The sequence below is a fragment of the Nymphalis io genome, chromosome 30, assembly GCF_905147045.1.
Source record: "Nymphalis io chromosome 30, ilAglIoxx1.1, whole genome shotgun sequence".
Taxonomy (NCBI): domain Eukaryota; kingdom Metazoa; phylum Arthropoda; class Insecta; order Lepidoptera; family Nymphalidae; genus Nymphalis; species Nymphalis io.
In genome coordinates this window covers 3,262,759-3,290,339 of record NC_065917.1, presented here as the reverse complement: position 1 = coordinate 3,290,339, position 27,581 = coordinate 3,262,759, and the positions used below count along the sequence as shown (strand labels likewise).

At 36.8% G+C, this 27,581-nt stretch overlaps 1 protein-coding gene across 2 annotated transcripts in view; it reads right to left on the bottom strand.

The window, feature by feature from the left end:
- Positions 1-3,549: 3,549 nt before the first annotated feature.
- LOC126779875 (uncharacterized) overlaps positions 3,550-27,581 on the bottom strand; it is a 97,504-nt gene continuing 73,472 nt past the window's right edge. For both annotated transcript variants that reach the window (XM_050504003.1, XM_050504004.1), the window contains 18 exons: positions 21,115-26,381; positions 20,539-20,668; positions 20,020-20,134; positions 19,361-19,436; positions 18,559-18,702; positions 16,871-17,021; positions 15,606-15,691; positions 14,583-14,741; positions 13,804-13,953; positions 12,708-12,831; positions 11,501-11,609; positions 11,089-11,174; positions 9,595-9,716; positions 8,367-8,438; positions 8,075-8,196; positions 6,735-6,852; positions 6,301-6,328; positions 3,550-5,837 (listed from right to left, as the gene is read on the bottom strand). In XM_050504003.1, coding sequence (XP_050359960.1) covers positions 5,806-5,837; positions 6,301-6,328; positions 6,735-6,852; positions 8,075-8,196; positions 8,367-8,438; positions 9,595-9,716; positions 11,089-11,174; positions 11,501-11,609; positions 12,708-12,831; positions 13,804-13,953; positions 14,583-14,741; positions 15,606-15,691; positions 16,871-17,021; positions 18,559-18,702; positions 19,361-19,436; positions 20,020-20,134; positions 20,539-20,668; positions 21,115-26,381 — 7,091 coding nt within the window. In that variant the 3' untranslated portion in view covers positions 3,550-5,805. The remainder of the gene's footprint in view (positions 5,838-6,300; positions 6,329-6,734; positions 6,853-8,074; positions 8,197-8,366; positions 8,439-9,594; positions 9,717-11,088; positions 11,175-11,500; positions 11,610-12,707; positions 12,832-13,803; positions 13,954-14,582; positions 14,742-15,605; positions 15,692-16,870; positions 17,022-18,558; positions 18,703-19,360; positions 19,437-20,019; positions 20,135-20,538; positions 20,669-21,114; positions 26,382-27,581) is intronic.

Here is a 27,581-nt window from a genome sequence, read left to right as displayed (position 1 = left end):
TAAATTATCCATAGTTTGTAATAGACTGTTTACCTCAACATTATTATAGGCGTTGTCAATATAAGTAAAGCAACATAATGTACTGCGTCTGTCCGAAAGGCTTGATTGTATTTTAGAAACGAGAGTGGTAAGATTATGTAGTGTAGAATAACATTTTCGAAATCCCGTAACATTTTTGGATAACAGATGATTTCTTTCAATAAACCATTCTAATCTATTGAGTAGAATGCTATGAAAAAGCTTACATAAACATGACATCATGGAAATCGGTCTAAAGGACGAAATGTCTTGTGGATCGCGCCCCTGTTTTGGGATTGGTAATATAATGACGTCTCGCCATTGTCGTGGCACAAAGGAGCTTGAAAGAAATTGAAATTTATTATACATAGCTGTTAATACCAGTTTACCATTCCGAGGTAAATATCTTATCATTGAGTAGGATATGTTATCACATCCTGGAGATGTATCCTTCGTTTTGATACACTTTTCATCTTCTACTAGTGTAATGAGTGTCACTAAATTCGTATTTGTTGATGTAAAAGTTTGTTTATTAGGAACTGTAAAATCAGGTGCTAAGTTTCGTAATAGTTCATTAGCTTTACCTTCATCAATATATTTCCTTTTACACTGAGAGAAGTGTGGCCACTTCTCTCAGTGTCAGAGACTCGTCAACAGATGAGCACATACTCTGCCATGAATGTGAACGAGCATTACGCACCTTGCATTGTGATAAACGAATCTTTTCCTGTAGCTTAGTTAGATTATCAGGTATAGGATTTCGCCGGAATTGTGCGAGCGCTAAACGTCGTTCTGCAACAGACTTGGAAAGGTCTTGATTCCAATAAGGCTTCGGTGTAAACTTACTACATGGATTATTGCATGTTTTGATGTATGGAATATAGACGTCGCCTGCCAGATACATGATATCTACAAAACTATTGTATACGTGCTGCAAATCGTTGGACACATTAAAATCTAAAAATAACCTTTCTAATAGTTCTGTGTAAGATTTCCAATCTGCTTTTTTGAAGTTTCTATGAGCTTTATTTTCTAAATTAGAATTAAAATAAGTAGAAATTTTTATAATGCAATGATCGCTGCCTAGGGTTTCGTTTAAGGCCTTCCAGTCAAATTTCAGTGCTATATCCAAGGATACCAATGATATATCTGGAGAAGACTGCCGCAACGTGCCATTTACCAATTGAATTCGCGTACAATCACCTTTATTTAGTGTTATAAAATTTTTGTCTAATAAATCATTTATGATTTGGTTTCCCCTAGTATCGTTTCGATTTGAGCAATTTGTGTGATGCCCGTTGAAATCACCCAGTAATAGCGACTTTTTATTAAAACTAGAGAAAATATATTCCCAATCATCTTGACTGGTGTCTGCAGATGGAGGACAATAAAGAGAGATTATATTTTCGATATCGCTGCAATTGTATAATTTAACTGCCAAACTTTCTATAGCTGAATTACGATCCTGAAATTCGAATATTTGGGATTTTATTGACTTATATGTTAATACAGCAACCCCTCCATATAAACCTGCCCTGTCATTTCTGTAAATATTATAATTTAGAACACACTATTTTCGAAGGACATTTTTTGATTGTGTGACCATACTTCCAACAACGGGAACACTGTGAAACGGGAAATTTATAACTCTTAACTTTTATTCTCATGTCATCAACATTTACATAAGCCGGAAGAGAAGATCCCTTGAAACACAAACGCACTGTTTCACTTGGTATCCAACCATATTCACTCAAATTTCGCCGATTGAGACGGGTCACAGCAACTAATTGAGCACGGTGAGGGCAGGTGATTTTATTTAAAATTTCATCGTCGGCTATATCTAAGTCAATATTCTTTATAATTCCGTATGAATAATTTTTTCCCATGCTTTTTGAATTCGCCAATTCATATTTTTAAAGTCTTGACATCTTTCCAATTTCTCCGCACAAACTTCACTGCTTAAATTTACTCTAACTTTGTAAGGGTTTAGGTATTTAACTCTGATTATGTTAATAATATTATGTTCTTTAAACATCTTCGCCAAGGAAAACTGTTTTGGCAATTTTTCGTTGCACGTTATACATTTCCACTTTATCCCCTTCTTTTAGTCTTTTTTCTCTTTGCCCAACAGTGGTCCAATCTCCTTCACTATCCTCTCTCACTCTTTAACTCATCCGATCATTTCCCTGCAGTTGTTCCAATTCCGCCATATCGGTATCACTTAATGATTCGCTTGACATTGTTAATACGTAGAAGTTAACGCACCACACAGGTAGGTAGGCGGCGATCGAGGAGCGTACCTCGACCGCCGGTGAACAAAAGGCCGATCGTAAACAAGTAATTAGACACGACGTTCTCGTACGAGTGCCGCAACGAGACTCCACACTGGCTCCCTTACGTTTATAGATTTATCGAAGTTTAGAAATAGGGACGACCAAATGACAAAACAAGCAGAAGTGCATTCTATATTACAGACGAGCCGGTTGGCGTGGTTGGTAAATACTTGCTTTTCACGCTGATTGTGGGTTCGATTCCCACCCAGGACATTCATTTATGCGAATGAACATGTCTGTTTGTCCTGAGTCTGGGTGTAATTATCTTTATAAATATGTATTTACAAACGAAAAGTATTGTATGTAGTATATCAGTTGTCTGGTTTCCATAGTACGAGTTCTGCTTAGCTTGGGACCAGGTGGCCGTGTGTGAATAATGTCCCAGCATTTTATTATTATTATATTTGTAATATTGAGTAAAACTTCGAAATGGATGGCGATTTGTTGAATTTTTAAAATAAAATTAAAAAAAATATAGATTTACAAGAAAATGGCGTCTTCTATGTCAGCAGTTACTATAAGTGGATATTAGGAGTTAAGTGGATTACTGTTGTTAAACAAATGTTTGAACTATTAGCAAAGCCTATAAAATATGTAAGTCTAAGGTTTGTTTATGTTTACTCCTTCTAATTGGTCTAAGGTAGGCGCTTAAGACTAAACATGCTCTATAATCTATACAAATCATAGTCGAAGACTTTCCAGTTACAGATCTATTGAATATTATATTATGACTTAATACGATTGTGTTGATTTTAATTTTATTGAACTTAGTCTGAACGACAAGACAGTGAATTATATTTAAAAAAAAAGGTTTTGTACAACAATGACTACTGCCAGGTTCGTTTGCCATTACTGTTTATTAAAAAAATATAATTCGTTGACGTAAAACGTCAAAATTGTGTAAAAGAGATGTTAATTTAAAGTAAATAAAGTTAAAATATTACACATTATTTAAGAAAATTCAGTGCAAAATGTAAGAATTATCTAAAGCAATGAGACGTCACCAAACGAAAGTTATAACTTTTAAAACAGGAAAACCGGCTTTATTGACTTTTCCACACGAAGTGACAGAAAATTTGGCGGGAATTTTTCTCTTGTCATTTGTCACGTTGTTATTTTTATACTGTATTTACGCTTTTTTAAGACCCGTAGAGCCAGGATGCAGGAAGTGAAGGGCAACAGATAAAAAAAGACGCTGTGTAGTAAAATATAAACCTTTATTGTTTGACCAATGTTAGTACAATATCTTAATGATATAAATAATTCTACAAACCAATACAACAATAAAAAATAAATAATTTTAAACAATTTTTATTTTTTTTATTTTGAAGGACAGATTAAAGTAACGTTCCCTTAAGTCAAGAAAATATGTTTCAACCATAAACCAAGAAGAAACGTAATACTATAGATATTTTTTCGATAAATTCTTTTTTCAAAAGAAGTAAATCATTTATAATTTCAATTGAAAAGAATAGTAATCAAAATAGACAGTTGACAGTTTAACTTTTTTTAAGACATAGTTGTAGAGAATGGACGAGGCAATAGCTTCACAGGATTCATTCTCTATTATTACCTTTCTTTTTCTGTAGATCTGTAATAACAATCACTATATGTGACGTCGCGTCATATATATATATTACATGACCGTATTTACTTCACAATACTATATCTAGGAATATATTATAGAATAGGAATGTTTCTATTACATATGTAAATAAGTTCTGGTCTAAATTATTCATTAAGTTATCACTTAATCGACTTTATTAATAAGTAAATAATTGAACGACACATGTGCGCCAACTAATAAAAAAAGTTAATTAAGCAATGTAAAGTCCGTTATCAAGTGGCCGAGCCATATTTTATATATTATATTGTAATGTCGAATTACAAAACGCTTTATTAAAACAAAATCAATTTAAAATATTGCATATTTATTTATAAAATTTAATCGAATTTTAATATAATTACAATGAATAAAAAAAAATGTTAGGATGTATAACCATAGACCCTTTAGTCCGGATATGAATGAAACAAAAAAAAACTTAAACGTCAAATTTTGACAGTTAACATTTTACAGTCCTTAATTTACGCCTTACATAAGGCGTCTAAGGGCGTGGCGAGTAATATATAATATAGATTAATAGCACTCTGTACTATAATATTATGCAATCATATATTGTATATTGGAAAGAATATATTTTGGTTGCTAAAATCTTATGGAGTGTAGAGGGTAACTGGAGTATTTTATATCGATCTCCCACATTGGTTTCCTTCGAAACAACGGTCCCATAAATATCCAGTTCCATAATTAGCTTATATTAACATTGATATTTTTATGGGATTTATTAATTTGATTAGAATAATTTAAAATAAATATAGTTGGAAAAACAGTAACAACCACGAAACAATAAGATTTACCAGAAATTATGATTAATATATAATCTGTGATCATCTTAAAGAAAATCGAAATTCGAAAACGTCATTTTTTTTTGTTTTGCGTTTTATTTTTTAATGAATCAATTTATTAATATATTAATTAAAGTCGCTTATTATGATGAAGGTTTGTCTTCTGACATTTTGTTTTTTTTTCTCAAAAGATACATAATATTCAATATCAATAAATACCATATCGAGATTATAATTTGTATAACTTGTATAAATGTATATATTTTATATTAATATAGAATTATACACATGCCTATGCATTTCGATTTTATGAAAAAAAAAAAAAATAGTTGAAAACAACTACACACCAACAATTTTTATTTGTTTTATAATTATTGCGTTCGCTTAAAAATCATTTTATGATAATATCTTAAATAAATATAAAATATAACAGTAATTGTAAAAAAAAAAAACAATTTGTGTCTTTAAAAATTAACCATTACTAAACGAAATTTCCTTTTTATTATATGCTTTAATATATATACAATAAATTTATTGACTTAAGGATTTATACCAGAAGATACAGCTTTGCAGGGAATATTTTTATATATAGTGCACTCGGTGCTCCATTAAAAAATATATTATTTGCTTCATTTCACATATTAAATAAAAGTTTATTTATACAACATGAAAATCGTTTAGTAACGGTATTATTTTTTAACATGTTTTTATAATATGAAATGCAACCGCCATATTTATTTTTGTAACAGATAACTAATGTCTTGATTAAATCACTTTAGAAGCCATCTTGTGTTTTTCAAATGCCATTAACCGGAAATAGCTATGGTTGTTTAAAATTAGTATAAAAATTTAATTAATTTTCTACATTTGACTTAACTGAAGTCAATTGCTTTTTTAATCACAGATAAATGAAATGATTGTTTAAATTCGATACAAAATATGGCGATTATAATTCATATAACTCTTAATGAGAATGTACAATTTTTTTTTTGTTTATTTCGGTATTGAAATATAATTAAACTAAAAATTCTATCGCCCCAGCAACGAGTCACAAGCTCCCTCGGCTTGTTGACGGGTAATCTGAAGAAAAAAAAATAAAAAAAATATAATAAATATTGATGTACAAATATCTTAATGCGCGTCTTGAGATTTATCATAGATATTTTTTTTAATTTGAATTCCTAATATTTATTTTAAATTGGTACGTAGAATAGCAAATGGCAAGTTGTCACCACCACCTACAGACATTGGCATTGTAATAATTATTTTATTAATCATCGCTTACATCACCAATGCGCCACCAACCTTGAGAACTAAGATGTTACATCCCTTGTGCCTGTAATTACACTGGCTCACTCACCCTACAAATCAAAATATAACAATATCAAGTGCTGCTGTTTGGTAGTAAAATATATGATCAGTGGGTGGTACCAAGCCAGATGAGCTTGCACAAAGCCCTGCCACCAGTAAAAAGTGTTGGAGAATATCCTTTAAAGATAATTCCTTTTTATTATTATTATTAATTTGTTGAATAAATAATTACCCGCATGTGTAGCAACATCATTGTCATCCTGTTGAGAAAAAAAATAACATTTTATAAAGTCTCTTCACACAAACAAAAACAACAAATTACATATATAATATTGTACATAATAGAGCTTCGGATAAATTTCATAGTTCATTTCAACTCATAGTGATTTTTACCTTTACAAAGAAATCGAGATGAACTACTTTAATCTGTAACAGCCCGTGAATGTCCAACTGCTGGGCTAAGGCCTCCTCTCCATTTTTGAGGAGAAGGATTGTAGCTTATTCCACGACGCTGTTCCAATTTGGGTGGGCAGAATGCACATGTGCCAGAATTTCAATGAAATTAGACACATGCAGGTTTCCTAACGATGTTTTCCTTAACCGTCAAGCAAGAGATGAAATACGTTACCTTGCTCAGAACGAGAGAGTATCTACTAATGTACTTACTATAATCGTCTTGCTCCTCTGGACAGTCAGGGTTTGTTGGGGGAGGCTGCAGTCTGGGGACACGCCGATGGCGTTGTATATCTCGCGGAGCATCACGAGCATCGTGTCTTCCGATTCCCTGGAGATGAAATCAACGTACAATTATTATGAATTACCTAAACAGTTGCCCTCGTTGAACTGTCTCGCAATCGACCCAATTACTAACTCATAAAGAATTATGACTATTTTTTTGTTGTTGTTCTCTAAAATTGTTTTTTGTTTTTCTTTTGTTCTCATTTTTTTTTTTCTCTAAATCAATATGTAAGTTTATATAAATATTCAATCATAAATTTATTTATAATAATTTCAAAATATTGTTAATAATTTTAATGATGTTAATTTATTTGTATTTTTATGGACTTGTAATTTTTAGGGGCAGTGGTTTAGTTGCGCGAATCATGAGGGGATATGCCATAATCGCCACGCTTGGCAGACGGGTTGGCGATCGCAGTAAGTTAGTCATAGTACTCAGAGAGACGCTGCTGCCCGTTCTCTGGTGTATATTCCCTCGGGTCGACTTCTACGCCCCCACGGGATGAGATGGAGTGGTGATATTCGTCGCAGTCACCACACGGCAAAGAAAGGTTCTCGAGTGGCGACCACGAACCGGAAGACGCAGCGTGGGCAGGCCCCCTACAAGGTGGACCGACGACTTAGAACGAGTCGCGGGAAGCCGTTGGACGCGGGCAGCGCAAGATCGGGCAACGTGGAAATCCTTGGGGGAGGCCTTTGTCCAGCAGTGGACGTCTTTCGGATGATGATGATGATGATGATGATGATTTAATTTTTAACTTTTTTTAATGACTATGTATAATGTGATTATTTTTCGAATGATGTGATAATTAGTAGAACATTTGTCAAAAAACCTTTTCAATTTTCTAATTAAACTGTCTATCTAATGTATCCACTGTTGGTTGTCGAAAATAAAATAAGGTAATAAAATTATTAATACGGATAAATAATCTTATTTTTTCTCAATTTTTTATGTTATAAGTAGTCGGACCGACAAATGGACCGCCTGATATTAAATGATCACCACTGTCCTTAGACATTGGCACAAGAAATATTGATCATTATTTAGTAAAAAAAGGGTGTAAATACGAAGGTAATCCCGAGAATTGACGTGTAAACACGTGTGCTGGTGTACCGATCTCACGCACACATTAACGCACTCACAATAAATAATCTCCCGCTGACGTCATCACGCTCGAACCCTCGGTAAGCTACCGCGTACAGAGCGCTAAGATGTTTACACATCAAAAACGTCTCCACATTTATTTTTATAATATATTCCAACTCACCAGTAACAGACATGACTCCTCATAGCGAACAGGTATTCGTTGATCATCTCGAAGGGCGCCTCCTGGAGCACGTAGTCCACACGGCGACCGTCGTTCAACTTGCCGAGCATATCCGGCGTCACCTTCGAAGAACGAAGTGACCGAATAAAATACATTGACTAAACAAATCAAAGTATTGTTTCGATGGATGTTCGTTCTTTTATTATTTGAATTAGTGGTCGAGACTTCCTTACCTAATCCCCCCCCCCCCCTAATACGCGAACGAAAACTATTTATATATAAGAGTACTCACATCAGTTTCTTGATTAACTTCATCCTTGGGTTCAGAGTTCAATTCTTCCTTTTCCATCTCTTCTTCAACGACCTTAAATGATATTCTTCAATTATATAATCATTCAAATCTCATACATATCTAAAATATATGTCGAAGCTCTTTTGATATATATAACACTAGCTGACCCGTGCCCACTTCACTTCGTTGGGCGGTAAACATTTTTACTTGTGATGAAATAGTGATTGTGGTTCGGTTAGTGCTGAGTGCTGCGATTAATTTCCTGACAAAAGTCTGCCCACGACATCCGACTACCACGAAGAAGTCTTTTCATTTTTCGGGTTAATATACAGCCTATGACACTCACAAATGATGTGGCTTTCTATTGGTAAAAGGATTTTCAAAATCGGTTCAGTAAACCCAGAGATTACCCCCTACAACCTCACAAACTTTACCTCTTTATAATATTATGAATATTTTATAGAATGGTAGTTCTTTATGTGTGAAATAGTGTATTATTCATTGTACAGTAACAGCCTGTGAATGTCCCACTGCTGGGCTAAGCCCTCCTTTCCCTTCTTGAGGAGAACGTTTGGAGCTTATTCCACCACGCTGTTCCAATGCGGGTTGGTGGAATACACATGTAGCAGAATTTCAGTGAAATTAGACACATGCAGGTTTCCTCACGATGTTTTCCTTCACCGTCAAGCACGAGATAAATTATAATCACAAATTAAGCACATGAAAATTATTCAATGGTGCTTGCCCGGGTTTGAACCCACGATCATCGGTTAAGATTCACGCGTTCTTACCACTAAGCCATCTCGGTTTTCGGTCTTCACAGTACACCAAAAGATTTATATATACAGTTATAAACACGAAAAATGTATTGTGTATTATGTACAAAAGGTGTCCTCATATATATATAATAGACATACATACAAAAATACAATGATGATTGATTATTTTTTTAAACTATTTTTTTTAAATTTTTTTATTACTTCACTTGAATTTTGTATCTTATTGATATGAATAAATAAAAATTTAATGAAATCGATATTATAAATATCAGAATGGTAATAAATGTATCGATAAATTTTCGATCATAGGATATCTGATGAGTGGGTGGTACCCCCCCCCCCCAACAGATACGAAGCCCTACCACTATATACACTCGGACTTTAAATCGGTTTAATAGAATGACGAATGAACTGTTTAAAGATGTAGAACTGAAGTTAAGATAACTCACTTTCTCCAAGTGCTGATCCGGCGGAGGCTGCGTCTTCCACATGCTGGACCACGTGTTCTTGATCGACTCGATCAGTTTCTGTTTGATGTCGGCACCGACGCGCGCCATCGTGTCCTTGAGCTCTGAGTATAAAACATCACGAGGCCTTTACACTTCAGAGGAATCACTCGTAATGACGTCATTGTGACGTGATATTTGTGGACAAAGTCAAGTCGCGACACGCCAATCAGCGTCGACCGTTTCTAGTGATCGATGTTTCAGAACGGGTAGTTTTTTTTTTATTGAATATATGTAGGCAATCTTACAAATGGGTAATTAACCATTGCTTAATAAGGCATAACTCCTAAGGCATAAAGAGTTGCGTTGAGTTATATATGAACTGTACCCAATCTGCGCTCGCCAGGCTTTTATGGTTAGCCCATCTGATTTTACTTTAATTTCAACTATTTTAAATTTCAAAGGTTTTCTATTAACAACTAAATACGGGCCGGTTGGCGTGGTTGGTTTTGTAAACCCCAATAACTTTTTATTGGCCCGATCTGGGAATTGAACCCAGGACCTCAAGAGTCAGCAGCCTTATATCAAGCTACTAGAACAACGAGGCAGCTTACTGGTGGTAGGGCTTTGTGCAAGCTCGTCTGGGTAGGTACCACCCACTCATCAGATATTCTACCGCAAAACAGCAGTACTTGGTATTGTTGTGTTAAAAAAAAAAACCAGTACCTACCTACCTACCCAGACGAGCTTGCACAAAGCCCTACCACCAGTAGCTAGCTTTTTGTATATAGGACCCACAAATACGTGTTACTCATGGCGTCGCCAGCCGCAAACAAAAATAATAATAGATAATGATTTCTTAGGTTTCGGGATTGTTACAAATTAAATTAAACAACTATGATTTTTTTATATTTTTTAACATATTTTTATGATTTCCTGACGTTTCAAGAACTTTGCAGTGTCCGTGGTCACAAGCGGTTGTTTAATTCAAAGTATTATAATAATATCCCGGGACATTATTCACTCACGGGCATCTGATCCCAAACTAAGCAGAACTCGTACTATGGAAACCAGACAACTGATATACTACACATACTTTTCTTTTGTAAATACATTCTTATATAGATAATAACACCTAGACTCAGGACGAACAGACATGTTCATGCACACAAATGTCTGTCCTGGGTGAGGATCGAACCCACGACCTTCGGCGTGAAAGACAAGTATCTACCAACCACGCCAACCGTCTCGTCAATATTCTGTACGAACAAATTTGAAACACCGCAGAAAACGGTCGTGACGTCAGATAGTGATATGCGATATTGACCGTTATAGTCATAACATTACAAGAATACACGCGTCAAAATAGTATATCAACGTAAGTCGGTTGTCATATCACGGGTGAGGAATGAAGTAAGTTCTTACAGGATAGCACTGATGGGAAAAGGGGGGGGGGGGGGGCTTATTAACAAGAAAACGAATTCCATCCCTTCTCACCTAAGTGCATTCGCTTCCTCCCTTTGTGATGAGGAATTAGAAACGGCTTCACGTCCCTCAGTTGAGGATTGATCAACGGTTCAATTCTGCAATCAAATAATATTTATATAGAATATGATTTTTTTCACAATCACAATCAATTACAAAATAATTTTACGGTAAATTATAATATAGAAATATATAAAATTTAAATGTTTGCCTGTGTTTTCTAAACAATTGATTCTTTTAAAGTTAATATGGGTATTAGTAATTTTTGTTTAATAATATTGTAAAGTGATTCTGATTCGGTCGTTTGTTCGCCATTTCCCCCACATTTCACCACATTTATGGTGAGGTCTCTCAGACTTACCACCCCAACCGTCATATATATAGAGCTATATAATAAAATAATTGTAATGTATACAAGTGTTACCTGTACGCGATCGGGTCGTAAGGATGGAATATGTTGAAGAATTTCTTGCAGGTCGGGAAGCAAAAATCCTTGCCAAGCGTCTCGACGCCTCGTATGCAGTTAAACATAGCTGGAATAATTTTTTTTATTAATATCTTATATACTCATATATATTCGCGAAAAAATTGCATTTTCAATGTCCGCGAAGTTGGAATCGGAACTTCGATAACTACTTAAGTGGATTTTTTTTTATAGTATAGGTAGGCGGACGAGCATATGGGCCACCTGATGGTAAGTGGTCATCAACGCCCTTAGACATTGGCATTGTAAGAAACGCTAACCATCGTTTACATCGCCGATGCGCCACCAACCTCGGGAACTAAAATGTTATATCACTTGTGCCTGTAATTACACTGGCTCGCTCACCCTTCAAAACGGGACACAACAATACCAAATACTCCTGTTTTGCGGTCGAATATCTGATGGATGGGTAGTACCTACCCAGACGAGCTTGCACAAAGATCTACCACCAGTAAATTGAATAGTTTTGTATTATAAATAAAGGTAAATTGATCAAGAACGGTTTATAATCCGTAATAAAGCAGAACAATAAGAAAATCGCGTGCAATTTGTAAATCTGCGGTTTGTTTATCATTACTCGTACTCCGATTGGAATAGGCTATACAACTGATCTGGCGGTGACGTCATCACGTTCAAACTCTGAGTTAGCTAAATAAGATATAAGCTCAACAACAAAAACCCCATGACAGTTACTATGTGCTCGCTGTCAGTGCTATTTTGTACAGATAAAACAATAATGTCCTCCAGACCGATTTCGGCCACGGCGGCCAATCTCAAGAGAGATTAGCCAACTGCGCAGGAGATATTATAGTTCACAAGTGTGTGCGCAAACACAGGTGCACTCTCTATTCCCTAACTCTCATAATCCGATGGGACGGCAATCCGATACGACCGGAAAGAGTTCAGGAGCAGCACCAACGAAATCACGCGATTTCCGATTCACGGGAGTGTACATTACCAACTTCCAGACACCGGACTGCTACTGAGAATTTTCTGGCGGGAAAACCCAATAACTTTACTTTACATTATTTACTGGCCCGACCTAGGAATCGAACCTCAGGGTCAGCAGCCTTATATCTAGCCGCTAGACCAACGCAATCAATACTCCTATTGCCTCAATACTAATATTATTGGAAGGGTAACTCACCGATCGGACTGCCGAGCGCGTACATCGCGTCCGGTATGAACTCGAGGCTCGGGTACTTGACGGACGGCTGGCCGGTGCCCGCCGGTCCCGTCACGTACTGTTCTCGTTTGGACACCGGAATACCCTGAAATTATATATATGTTAAATATATTCAAATACTGGTGGTAGAGCTTTGTGCAAGCTCGTCTGGGTAGGTACCACCCACTCATTAGATATTCTACCGCAAAACAGCAGTACTTGGTATTGTTGTGTTCCGGTTTGAAGGGTGAGTGAGCCAGTGTAATTACAGGCACAAGGGATATAACATCTTAGTTCCCAAGGTTGGTGGCGCATTGGTGATGTAAACGATGATTAACATTTCTTACAATGCCAATGTCTATGGACGTTGGTGACCACTTACCATCAGGTGGCCCATATGCTAGTCCGCCTTCCTATTCTATAAAAAAAAGTGTTATTTGGATTTTTAAGAGTAATTGAGTGTATTATTCACATCAATGTGTATGATTTGGTGTTCTATTTTTAAAAAGACCAATTCGAGCTTTTTATAAAATCAGTTTCACTTTCAATCTTGATTAATAACAATTAATATTATAATAGCATTCCATATTTATTAGTATATTATTAAAGTACAAAATCGTACACTATATAATTCTAAAAGGGTTTTTAACAAGCACATTTGAATCACTTCCTAATATTGTATTGGGCTTGTCCACTTGTGATGGTAGGGGGGGGGGGGATTGTTAGGTCTCTATATACTTTTCTGTACCTCCAACAACGTGTATGGAAAATTTAAAGACGTTCGGTTAAGTAGTTAAGACATGAAAACGTAACAAGCAGACTGTCGCATTTATAATATTTCAAGTTTTTACCCGCGGCTTCGTTTGCGCGTTAGAGGGAGACAGGCAGACTGGTATTAAATAAAGAAGAGTCTATATCCTTCATTGGGTTTCTACATTGGGCAAATGTCATCAAAATAGGTTCAGCCATATAATAGTAAAAAGCAGACAAACAGACACACAAATTTACATTCACAATTATAATATTAGTATATATAGATCAAATTTGAATCATGTTAATACAACAAGACGACAGCTACCTTCGGCATCTGATGGCAGAGCAGGTCATAAAGGATAACGCTACCCAACGAATGCCCCCCAAGGGACACCCCACCCTTAAAGTCTGGATTTCTTGCCTTAAACAGGCTGTAGATACGATTCAATTCGCTGCAGACCGTGTTTATAATTGTCTGTAAAGAAAATAAAACAATTAATAGAATTAAATACAGATATATATATTTTATGAAAGATTACACTTGTTCAGAAATGACAACTAGGTAGCCCATTGGCCAGTTAGCCTACATATACTAAATTTACAAAAAAAAATGGTGTAAGTGCGAAGGTACTCGAGAGAATTGACGTGTGAACACGTGAGCTCGTGCACAGATCTCACGATGACGTCATCACACTCGAGCTGTCAGTTAGCTACCGCGTAACGAGCGTTAACACAGTGTTGCCAACTTAGGGATATCCCCCTAAATTTGGAGGTAAGTTTTTTTCAGAGGCAACTTTTTTTAGGTGGGTATTCAGGGGGAATATATTTTGGAGGAATTCTTTCTTAATTTCAACTTTCCTGCTGCTCTCTGTACTTGCTTTGGTTTTTTTAACATAATATAAAAATCCTCAAAGTGGAGAGGAGGCCTTTAGCCCAGCAGTGGGACATTCACAGTCTGTTACGGAAAAATATAAAAATGTATTTTCTATTTATTTCAATTCATTGGTCATGGGGAAACCGGGAAATTTCGAGATGGTGCTAGGGAGGGATGCTTCTGAGATGCTGACAGCACCACGCTTAGATGTGTACACATCACACAATCACCTGACAGAACACGGGGCTCGTGTAGAACAGCACGTCGAGTATCGTGTCGTTCGTGAAGTTCCTCAGCCTCGGTATGCTCTCCAGCGTGACGGCAGCCAGACGTCTGTCGACGCCCGTTTGACCTGAATGTAGACTCGAGTGCCAGGATATCGGTAACACCTGTCGAAACATATCAGAGTTTATGAGCACCTGATGGTAAATGGTCACCACCGTCCATTGATATTACCGTCCCTTACGTCATCAACCTGCGACGTTTTTTTTTATTTACTTATAAAAGCACGCTTACAACATATATACAAAACGTTTACAAATGAATATAAAAGACATACATAGAAGTACTATGTAGCTTCATAAATAAAATTAAATTATAAATAACAACGATAATTGTTATAACAAAAATCATTTAGATATATCATAATAGAAATTAATTTTTGACACAATATCATTGGCGGAGATTTTGAATAATCTGACCTTGATAATTCGTTTTTAATGTCAGCGAAGTTGTTATCGGAACTTCGGAAGTGAAATTAAAGTGTATATAAGTGGTTAAGTGTAATAGTGTTGTGTTATATATAGAGATGTATTAATCGAGAACTGTTCGTAGTGCGTAATACAGCAGAGGTATTAGCGAATCGCGTGGAATTATTGGTGGTAGGGCTTTGTGCAAGCTCGTCTGGGTAGGTACCACCCACTCATCAGATATTCTCCCCCAAAACAGCATTACTTGGTATTGTTGTTGAAGCGTGAGTGAGCCAGTGTAACTACAGGCACAAGGGACATAACATCTCAGTTCCCAAGGTTCGTGGCGCATTGGCGATGTAAGCGATGGTTGACATTTCTTACAATGCCAATGTCTATGGGCGTTGGTAACCAGTTACTATCAGGTAGCCCATATGCTCATCCGTCTATATACAATATATATAATATTTGTTTATATATACTCATTCTACGTTCGGCTTGCAACAAAATAGTTTATTTATATATTTCAATGAAATCATTATACAGAAAATATAATAAGCTCACCTCAACCCTCCCCACTAAGCCGCTATCGTACGAATTTTTATAATGTGACTGTATCAGCTGAAGACTTGTTGCTCTGAAATCGTCCACTGGAAATAAACAAGAAGAATTATTTAGAAAACTGTTTTCACATTTCAATAACTCTTTTATTGGTCCGACTTGGGATTTGAACCAATATTTTTTTATAGTATAGGTTGGCGGACGAGCAAATGGGTTACCTTCACCAACGCCCATAGACATTGGCACTGTAAGAAATGTTAACCATCGCTTTCATCACCAATGCGCCACCAACCTTGGGAACTAAGTTGTTATGTCCCTTGAGCCTGTTATTACACTGGCTCACTCACCCTTCAAGCCGGAACACAACAATACCAAGTACTGCTGTTTTGCGGTAGAATATCTGAAGAGTGGGTGACACCTACCCAGGCAGGCTTGCACAAAGCCCTACCACCAGTGAACCTAAGACATCGGGATATGTGGCCTTATATCTAGCCACTAGACCAACGAGGCATTGGCATGTAAATATCTTAGTGGGCTAATGCTTCTTTATAAGCTGAGATGTTCTAGTGGTCAGAACGCGTGAATCTTAACCGATGATCGTGCGTTCAAATCTGGCAAGCACTACTGCATTTTCATGTGCTTAATTTGTATTTATAATTCATCTCGTGCTTGACGGTGAAGGAAAACATCGTGAAGAAACCTGCATGTGTAATTTCATTGAAATTCCGTCACATGTATTCTGCCAACCCGCATTGGAGCAGCGTGGTGGAATAAGCTCCAAACCTTCTCCTCAAAGGGGAGAGGAGGCCTTAGCCCAGCAGTGGGACATTAACAGGCTCTTACTGTACTGTTACTGTTAATGCTTCTTTTGTGAAGTTTATTTCACTACGATGAAAAAACTCCTCCGATGCATTCATATAATGTATATTCAATCGAATCCCTTGTCAATCAACTTTTGTCAAGTTATGGGGAATTTTCGCAGAGGTTGCCTCAAAAATACCATTATAGCGTCAATGCGGCCACAAGCTTTTAACCTGCTGTATAATCTGTGCTACGATGACGTATGTAAGTAACAGCCTGAGAATATCCCACTGTTTGGATAAGGCCTCCTCTCCTTTTTTAAGGAGAAGATTTGGATATGTAACGTGGCAACATTTCAGTAAAATTAGGCACATGTAGGTTTATACGTTTTTTTTTTTCACAGTCAAGCAAGAGATTAATTATAAACGACGTATGACGTATTTTGTTATATTTTCAAATGAACTCACCAACTTCCTCGACTGGCCGGAAGCGCATGTCGCAAGCCGATCCGACGCCATGACACAGCAGCAACAGGTGGTCGATGCTCGAAGGCTCCGTGTCCTCGATTTCCGATTCGACGAAACCGCGACGAACGACGCGCGGCCGCATCATTGATTGCTTTGGATAACAGAGATGGAGAATAAGAAATATATCTCTCATCTCTTCCATTAGGGAGAGGGGGACTCATTTTATGTATCCATGTCATTAAATACAAAATTACATAAAAATCTGTTGATTAGTTAAGACGTAATATGGTAATAAACAAACAAACACAATTTCACATTTATAATATTAGTAAAGATGACGATGATGACGTTATTCTGTAACAATAGCCGTTCTCAACGGTGAATAGCCTGACCCTTCTGTAACAATAGCCGTTGTCAACGGTGACTAGCCTGACCCTTCTGTAACGATGACGATTCTCAACGGTGAATAGCCAACTGACATATTATAGTGCATTAATGCGCAAAATTAGACTCTATGCCCTAATTGTCAAGCCAATGGGGCAGCAATCCGGCAATGCACCTCCAAGCCGTCGGGTGTTGCACCTGGCCATGGACGGTGTTAGTCATTTTCCATCAGGTGAGCCTCCTGCTCGTTTTCCCCCTCTTTCATAAAAAAACCGACATGACCGGAACAAATTCATATACACAACCGAAATCTTTCTTGCTTTCCGAAGGATGTTCAGATCGTCTGTTCCAAAGTCAAAATATTCAAAAACTCTCTTCAGATATTTTGGATTTGCCGTCCCATCGGATTGAAGATGGTAAGGGAACAGAGTGGGATAGAAAACACTTGTTTTTACTATAACGTGTTCCAATCAGTTAGCAAGTCCCTCTTGACGATGGCCACCGTAGGGTTAGGGTGACACCATCATTGGTAAATAAAATAATTATACATCAACTAACAATTTTGTTTTTCTGGTGCCTGTACTCTCCGGCTCCGTGCACGAGGAGGACCAGGTGATCGATCTGCCTGGGCTGGTCTCTTGGGTTTTTTAACTTGGGTGGATTACGGTAGACGCGCTTACCAAAGGTAAATAGCTAGGAAGGGGAATTTGGGTAAGTAAGGGATAGGTTGAAGGTGATGTAAAGTATAATGATATAAAGATTTTTTTTATTATTGCGTAATATTATTTATCCTATCCTAACAGAAATAAAACAATATATTAAAAATAAATTTGGATTAGTAAATGTGCCACCTGATGGTAAGTGGTCACCACCGCCCATAGTAACAACATCGGAGCTGTAAGAAATTTTAACGACTCCTTACATCGCCAATGCGTCACCAACCATGGGAACTAAGATGTCATGTCTCTCGGGCCTGTAGTTACACTGGCTCACTCACCCTTCAAACCGGAACGCAACAATACTAAGTATTGCTATTTTGTGCGAATAAAAATATCTTTCGACCAGTCCAGAAACTGTAATGTAATTGTACATATCATATAATTACTATATATATTATAGAACAAATTCCTCCGCCGCCTCCGTCTGTATGACCGCGATAAACTCAAAAACCACGAACCGGATTTTCAAACGGTTTTCACCAATGAACGGAGTGATTCCTGTGGAAGGTTCAGGTGTAAAACTCGATAAGGTGAAACATGATGGTGACCGAGACAAGTAACTAATATATAATTCTATCAACTTACCGGCGACGAGCTGAACGCATCGCTGGCGCTGTTCTGCAGGAAGTGGACCATCACAGCTGGTCCGTGCATCACGACCAGCTCGTTGTTCGGCAGCACGAGACGCCTGTGCCATTCCCCAGTGGTAACCCCATGGATGTATTCTTCCTGTTAATCAAAATAATTCGAAGATAATTTTTAATATAAACAGAAATCTGTCACCACTGTCTTTTAGTACAGTTCTTTAAAAACTGGCTATTCTGTAAAATTGTTGGTTGCTTTTATTTTTTATTGTGTTTATAATTCATCTCGCGCTTGACGATGAAGGAAAACATCGTAAAGAAACCTGCATGTGTCAAATTTCACTAAAATTCTGCTACATGTGTTATCCACCAACCCGCATTGGAGCAGCGTGGTGGAATAAGCTCAAAAGAGTGGCCTTATCCAGCAGTTGGACATTCATAGGCTGCCACAGGCGGACTGGCAAACAGGCTACGTAATGATAAGTGGTGACCGCCACCCGTAAACATTATATCGTCGCGTTACCCACCTTGGTAAATAAGATGTTACATTCCTTGTGCCTGTAGTTACACTGTACTCACTCACCCTTCGAATGGGAATACTTCTATACTAAGTATTGCTGTCTGGCGGTAGAATACCTGCTTAAACACCACACCCCCCACCCCGGTCTTGCACAAGGCATTTTAAATAAATGACGTAATATATTGAATGTCAATATTCAAGTGACATATTTACTCCCACAGACGAGATGGCCCAGTGGTAAGAACGCGTGAATAAAGATATTTATTATTATTATTATTCCTACCTCAAGTTTTTCAGCGATCGTTTCGTCGTAGGGTACATATCTCGCATCCGTCGTGCCTTTGTAGAACCAGCTGCACCTGAAACGATATCAAAATGTGTTGGAACAGCCTGGTTATGTCCGACTGGGCTAAGGACCTTTGAGGAGAAGGTTTCGAACTTCTTTCACCACACTGCTCCACCACGAGATGGTAGTTACGATAAATAATTAAACCAATATCCCTTTTTTAAATATAAGACAGATAATATAAGGGCCTTATTTAAATAAATAAATAAGGGCCCTATCTCTGTAGAACACCATTTTGTTGGTAGCACCACAGTGCAGTTGTATTTAGTTGTTCTCCACCACCAGTTGCGCTATGTTGCACCAAGGACTATTATATCTAATTTATATATATATATTATATAATACGAAAGCGGATGGGCCTTCACCATTGGCGCTGTAAAAACATTACGTTCCGTTCCCTTCATAACATCGCCAATGCTTGTAAAGATTTTATATCCCTTGTTCCTGTATTACACTGGTGCACTCACCCTTCAAACCGGTAAAACAACAATACTAAGTAATGCTGTTCGCCGATTGAATATGCGATGAATGATTGGTAATTACTCGGGCTTGCAAAAAGCCCTACCACCATATTAAAAAAAAAAAAGTTGACATACCTCATGACGTTCGTGGGCTTGTCATCCCAGTAGACAGCGATCTTCAGTCGTTCCATTATGTTGACGTCATAACGGCCACCGTCAGTAGCCACCAAGGTATTCGCGTTCAGGTCAGCTGTAAATAGTATTGTATATACCATATATATGTAAGTAACAGCTTGTGAATGTCCCACTGCTGGGCTAAGACCTCCTCTCTTCATTTGAAGAGAAAATTGCTCCAATTATTAGAATACACATGTGCCAGAATTTCTGTGAAATTAGACACATGCAAGTTTCCTCACGATGTTTTCCTTCATCGCCAAACACAAGATGAATTATAAATACAAATGAAGCACATTACATTACAATTCAGTGGTACTTTCTCGGGTTTGAACCTACGATTATCGATTAAGATTCCCGCATTCTAACTACTTGGCCATAACAGCTTTTTATTAAAAACTATTAAATATATTAAGTTGCTTTTGAACAATCGCAATATGCCTGTACATTAGAATATGTATTTTAAATATCTGTACTTACGACTATTGAAAGCGTTCTCCAAGGCCCTGGAATCAACGACAGAGAATCCCTTCCAAAAGGATCTCTCCTCAGAGTCTACCTGATAGAACCAATGGTGCTTGACCGGAGCGTGTTCTGAGGTTGCTCGATTCTGTGGAAGAAATTGGCGAAAACTCTTGAAATCATGATAAGAAATGTTGTTGGTGGTTTGATTACCCATTTTTAAAGGGTTTTATACTTAGTGATAGGATGCAAGCCCATCTGGGTAGGCACCACCCACTCTTCATTATCCTACCCAAGCAGCAATGATATGTATTGTTATGTTTCGATTTGAAGGGCAACATAACTAGACACAAGGAACATAACATTTTAGAACCTTAGGTTGGTAGCGTGTTAGCGATATAATTATTGATATTTCTTATAGTGCCAATGTCTATACACGGTTGTGACCTTCCATCATGACACGTTGCTAGTCATAATTTAAAAAAAAAAATAAGTTCGAAATTTGAACATTCATAGTTAAGCATAACAATTAAGATTTTTTTTTAACAAATGACTACAGCTGATCTTATAAATGTAACAAATATACTCAAGTACCTCAGACAACACAACGATTCTGTCATCAGCATCCTCTTTGTAAGATTGGTCGCAGAAATTAACGGTCACGGATTTTTTCATAACGTTCTCGCTTTTTGTGTCCATATTATTCGTAGCCTTTTTACTTTCAGTATCATTCATGTTCTTTTTAACTTTATAAAATGAATTATCGATAATATTTGTGCTATTGATCAAGTTACAACAATATTCACAATTAATAACTGAATTTTCCGACGAATCGCTTAATTTCAATGTTTTATTGTCCTGTGATGTTCTAGCTTTATTATTAAAGTCTATTGGTTCGCTAGTGTTTATTTCGATTGGATTTGTAATATTATATTCGACTGTGAAATAATTGACTGTTTTAACTACATCGATATCGTTTGGTTTAAAATTTTTAGGTGATGACAGGTCGCGAATTAATGCCATGTTTAGCAAATGATTATTTGGAATGTGTGAAGAATTTGTTGTGGATGTGCCTTTGAAGAAGTTCTTAATATTATAATGAATAGAATCACGCGATTCATCATTCGATTTATGTCTATAATGGTTTTGGGACTCGCTTAATTCAAAAAAAGACTTCGAATGATCTGCTTTTGGTGGTGTTTTAAAATAGCTTGACAGTCTGCTGAAATCGCTGTACGCATCCGATTCTCCAGTGCTTCCTACGTTTGATGAGAAGAAATTTATGGGGTCAGGTAGTGGCTCAACTTTTGTTTCTTCTTTAGATCTCTCAAGTTCAGTTGAAGTTTCGTCTGACGATCTCCCTACAACGTTAGGTCTTTCAACTTTTGCTTCTTCTGAAGTTCTCTCTACAACTTCAGGCGTCTGTTCAACATTTGCCTCGTTTGAAGGTCTCTCAGCAACTTCAGATGATGGTTCAATTTTTTCTTCATCTGAAGATCTATCTACAAGTGCATTGTCGTCTTTTTCTGGATAAGTATTAGTAGTGTTTGAAAATGGAACTACTTCGCTTTTAGAAGAATCATCATCTATTAATTTTTCAACCATCGATTCAACTTTCGAATCGCAGATTATTTCGTCATCTAAGTTATTTGTTGCTTGGGCAAATATTTGATTCAAATTAATTTTTTTCGAAGTCTCAGGAATGTAACTACCGATCTGATTATTGAGACCACGTAACAAATCTTGGGATGGTGCACCACTGAGCCTCCTTCGATATTCTTCTTCAAAACCTGGAGGTATTCCTATTTGATTAATTAAACTTGTATTAAATGTGCTTACAGTCGATGGAGATGTTAAGGAGTTTTTATAATGATTTTCAACAGCATAATTTCCTGTGTCAAAGTAAGAAGCTATAGTTAAGGCTGGACTTGTCGATGTAGGTAAGTCAAAAGGTCGTATTTCAGTGCGTATTTCTTGCGTAGTATCATTACACTCAGGAGTATTTTCCATTTTTTTGAACCTCTCTACTCTGTTAGTGAATGTGTCAACATCTTGTGCGGGTTCATCTGAAAATCTTTCACGTTCTCTATATCCTATTTTATCATCATCAGTTCCAGACGGTTCTACAACAAACTCTTCGAATATAGGAAAGTCTTTTTTAGCGTCTAATTCTATTGAGTGAACATCTAAACCGCTTTCATCTGATTTCGTATCCTCTTCAGGTGGTACAGAGGGCACACTTATTTGATGAGCTAGTATAGAAGTTTCCTCTTGAGAATTTTTGTATTCAGCTTTCATTTCATCACAAGCGTTTGCAGGTATGTTTTCTAAAAATAAAGATTTATCTTGAAGATATCCAACGGGATTGGAATCTAACTGAAAATTATAGTCATAACCCAATTGAGCATCTGACGTGACATCGAAGGACCAGGGATAATTTAAAATTGGATTGTTACCATTTATACCATCAAGGAGGTCTGGTGGTGGCGGCGGTATGATCACGTTACCTAAAACATTCTGTGCAATACGAGATATATCTGTTAATGGTTTAGTGTATTCAGAAACTTCTACTTTATTAGATTCATCGTGTACCACAGGATATAAGACAGGGTTTTCCAATTGAATTGGAGCTGTTACATTTTCTATTAACTGTTTCGTAAGGTCATCAACTTTATTATCTTCTGGCAAACCAACTTCCCTGCACGTTGCATAACTATTTAAATCAGAAACTTGATTTTCCTGCAAATCAGCTTTGATTTCGCTGCTACCTATTTCTCCAAATAAATTGTAGCTTGGTAGTGATGCGATTTGTGTATTCGCATTTTCGAACAAAGATACGTTTTCTATTTTCCTTTCGATGTCATTTATGTCAGTGTCTTTAATAGGATCAGATAAGGATATCGAAGATAAAGATGAAAGATTGAATAAAGGGACAGATGAAATGTTCGGAGATGGTTCGAACAATGAAAACGTAGTTGCATTCACAGCGATTGATTCTTGTGGACTAATTGTAGAAGAAATATGTTCACTTGTTTCAATAGAGTCATTCCCTATTATATTTTTTGATATGACTTCAGACACCGTTTTGGGACCTGGTTTTTTTATCGTCGTAAAATCTTCCGTAATTTTAGCTTCTGTTTGAGTATTCACAACATTATCTTCAATCCTACTTTTTTCTGGTTCGAATTGATTTATACCTTTTGGTGGTAAATTCATTAATGAGTCTTCTTTAGCGGCTAGTTTTATGTCATCAGGTTTTTTAATTGCGAATGGTAGTACAATAGACGTTTGTTTATCAAAGAAACCTTTGGACGAAGGGTCAGCAAACACTTGTGATATTTTCGGTACATCGCTAATGAAATCCGATCCATAGCCAGCTTTTGTATGGTCTGTTTTATCTTCTTTTGTTTTATCTAATTGCAACGAATTATCTAAAATAGATTTTAATGAAGGCTGTGCAGTAGATTGGATTCCATCATTTGATAAACAAGGCAATTCATTAAATTTTGGTCTTATACTGTCATCAGGTTGGAGATCTAACTTTGGATTGTCAAAAAAACTTTTCGTTGCTGTTGAATCCAAAGTCGCTTCGAACGGTTTAAAATCTTCTGTGTTTTGTTTGACAATTTCTACCATATCTTTTCTATTATCGCGTTCTGGTACAATTTGTGCAATTGTTTGTCGATTATCAAAAATGTTGTATACGTTGCTAACTTCTGGTATAGTGGCGATTGGTTCAGGCTTATGTGATTCAGTTTTTTGAGGTTGATCAACAATATCTTGGTTCAACGGTTGCATTTTTTCAATTGCTTTAGTCGATGACGTGCCAGTCATTTCAATTTTATCTAAATAACCTTCTTGTGAAAGACCTGTCGCACTATGGAAATATTCTACTTGTTGAGAATGCTGCTGATAGCCACCATACCATCCTGCATGGTAATTTAAGTCTGTGGTAGCTTGCGATTGACTTTGATTACCATAATTATCGTGAGTCGGATAATACTGATTCGTTTGATTAATTGGTTGCTTAGGACCCATTTGATATGAATATGGATTCAATGTAGCTTGCTCCTGATTAATGGTAGGAACAAAAACCTCTAGACTAGCACCATCGCTCTGAGGATAACTAGGGTAACTTCCAGGCACATTTTGATAACTATATGGTTCATTCTCTTGTTTGCTACTAGTATCAGCTGCATTGTATCCTGGATCAAAGAAAGTTGTAACAGTATTTTGGATCTTATTAATATCTAAAGAGCTAAGTTTAGATTTAAGTGATCCGATAAGTCCAAATCCTTTAGACTCTTGTTGTGGTTCATCATATTTCTCTGTTGTTGGTCTGCTTAAATCAAAGGCGGTATTGTAATCTGATTGTATTTGTTCACTGTGCTTTTGAAGGCCGTAAGAATATGTTTCCATATTAGCTGGCTTACTTATATCAAATGGTGTAGGTTCTTGCAAGCTATTTACGCTGTAATCTGGATACATAGTATTTAGAGCAGTTGCAGCACTTTGATCTGGAGTAAATAGAGACCCTTGAAAAGAATTCGCTGCGACAGGATCTATTAACGGTTTTATATTATTACTAATATTTCCTACGCCTTCGATAGGTCCGGAATAATACTGTGGTTTCTTCTTCGACATTCTATAGCTCAGATTTCCAGTTAGCTTCGGTGGCTCCTGAATTGTTTTCTTAACTTCACGTTGCAAATTACCAAAATGTTCAGGTAAAATATTTTGAGGAGCGTTCGAGACATCTTTGTTCTCTTCTTTTTTAAATGAAGTGACGAAATCTGATTGAAGTGGATTGTAAAACGTTGGCGGCGCTTTAGATTCTGGAAAAGTGATGTGAGATGAATCAGGCGCTAAAGGATTATATGAAATATTAGGAATTTCAACTATTGGATTAAATACAGTAGGCGAGACAAAACTTTCTATATGTTTTGGTTGTTGTGATGGAATTACAGAATCCGCGGACTTCTCCGATTTTTTGGAATCATCGACTTTAAATGGAACCGTAGCGCCTAATAAATTTGCGTTATCTGCAAAACCTGGTATTTGCATTGATGGTTGCAAAATGTCCATAGACGGCAATGTTTTAACTTTGTTATGGAATTTTCGTGGATCGCTTCTATTATGCGTTGTATTGATAGTTTCAATATTGCTAGATGGATCAAATAGTTGACCATAATTATGTTGTATAGACGAAACAACTCCAAAACCCGGAGCCATATTTGATTCTGGTGGCATTATTGGAACAAAAATATTTTCATGCATCACACTTGGAGGCGCTTGAGTTTTCAGTATAAGTTGATTTCCGGAAATCCGCCTTGCTACGGATGGTGGTAGGACCGACTTCCCAACAGACGGTTGACTGTCCCTTCTTGGTATATTAGAAAACATGGGAGGAGGAGGAATTATTGCAGTGGACGGTTGAGGGGCCAGCGGTGTTATTGGTTGTAGCTTTGTCGATTCTTGTTCAAGAGCTGGTAAAGTACTATCAGGCAGCAACACTGATTCACCAGGAATTTTAGCCGTATCTCTCACATCACTAGCTGTAGAATTCGATACATTAAGCGTCTGTTTTGTTTCCTCGATGGCTTTTTCATTATGTGCCTGCTGGTTTTCAGGTATCATTTCTGGGTTTAATACTGTATGTGGTGCACCATATCCTACTGGTATATCTTTTATTTTACTATCATGATCGTGTACATCTATATGAGCGTTGGATTCTACGCCAAACGGTGGAGCACTTTGATTCATCGGTGGATGGAAATTAACGTGACTATCGCCAGAACTTAAGCCTGGTATTTGTGCATATACTTTTTTCTTCGTTGTTATTCGATAATTTGACGCGTTACCTGAAACAAATAAATTATGTTTAATTAAAATAAGAACTTTAACAATTTTTAATACAACTTAAAATCAAATTAATTCAAGATCCTTTATACAGCATAGAGGCATACACTTATTAATTGTCAAATTAGCAACTATAACCGGTCCGGAGAAAAGATACACTAACCCGAGAAGAACCGGAGAAACAAACGCAGGGTTTTGTATTAATATTTTTGTCATGTCTTGTAATTATTTACAAATTTTGAATAAATAATAAATTATTTCTTTCTCAAAGTGCTTTACATTTTTTTTTTATTTAGCAAATGAAACAATTAAACTTTCTGGGATCCTGTTCTTTTTTTTTTCTTGTAAAACCTAACCCACTGCTGGGCTAAAGTCTCCTCTCCCTTTTTGAGGAGATTTCAGTAAAATTAGACACATGCAGGTTTCCTCACGATGTTTTCCTTCACCTTTAAAACACGAGATGAATTATAATCACAAATTAAACACATGAAAATTCAGTGGTGTTTGTCCGGGTTTGAACCCACGATCATCGGTTAAGATTTTTTTTTATAGAATAGGAAGGCGGACGAGCATATGGGCCACCTGATGGTAAGTGGTCACCAACGCCCTTAGACATTGGCATTGTAAGAAATGTCAACCATCGCTTACATAGCCAATGCGCCACCAACCTCGGGAACTAAGATTTTATGTCCCTTGTGCCTGTAATTACACTGGCTCACTTACCCTACAAACTGGAACACAACAATATCAAGTACTGCTGTTTTGCGGTAGAATATCTGATGAGTGGGTGGTACCTACCCGGATGAGCTTGCACAAAGCCCTACCACCAGTATAACTAGATTCACGCGTTCTTACCACTGGACCATCTCAGCATCAAAGACAACTTGTCTTAAAGTATTTAACTAGATGGCGCTACATAACCAATACGTTTTATTATTTTAATACAAATATTGATAAATATAACCAGAATAAGCCAGTTCATCGTGCATCGTGGGTGCTTATTTATGAATCACTTTATCATCTTAATCGTCACCTTTCAAGCAGGGAGGCGGACGGCAAGTTGACCACCTAATGTTAAGTGGTCACCACCGCCCATAGACAGTGGCGATGTATGAAATATTATCCATTAATTACATCACCAATACGCCATCAATCTTAGCAATTAAGATGTTATGTCCCTTGTTCCTGTAGTTACTCATTAC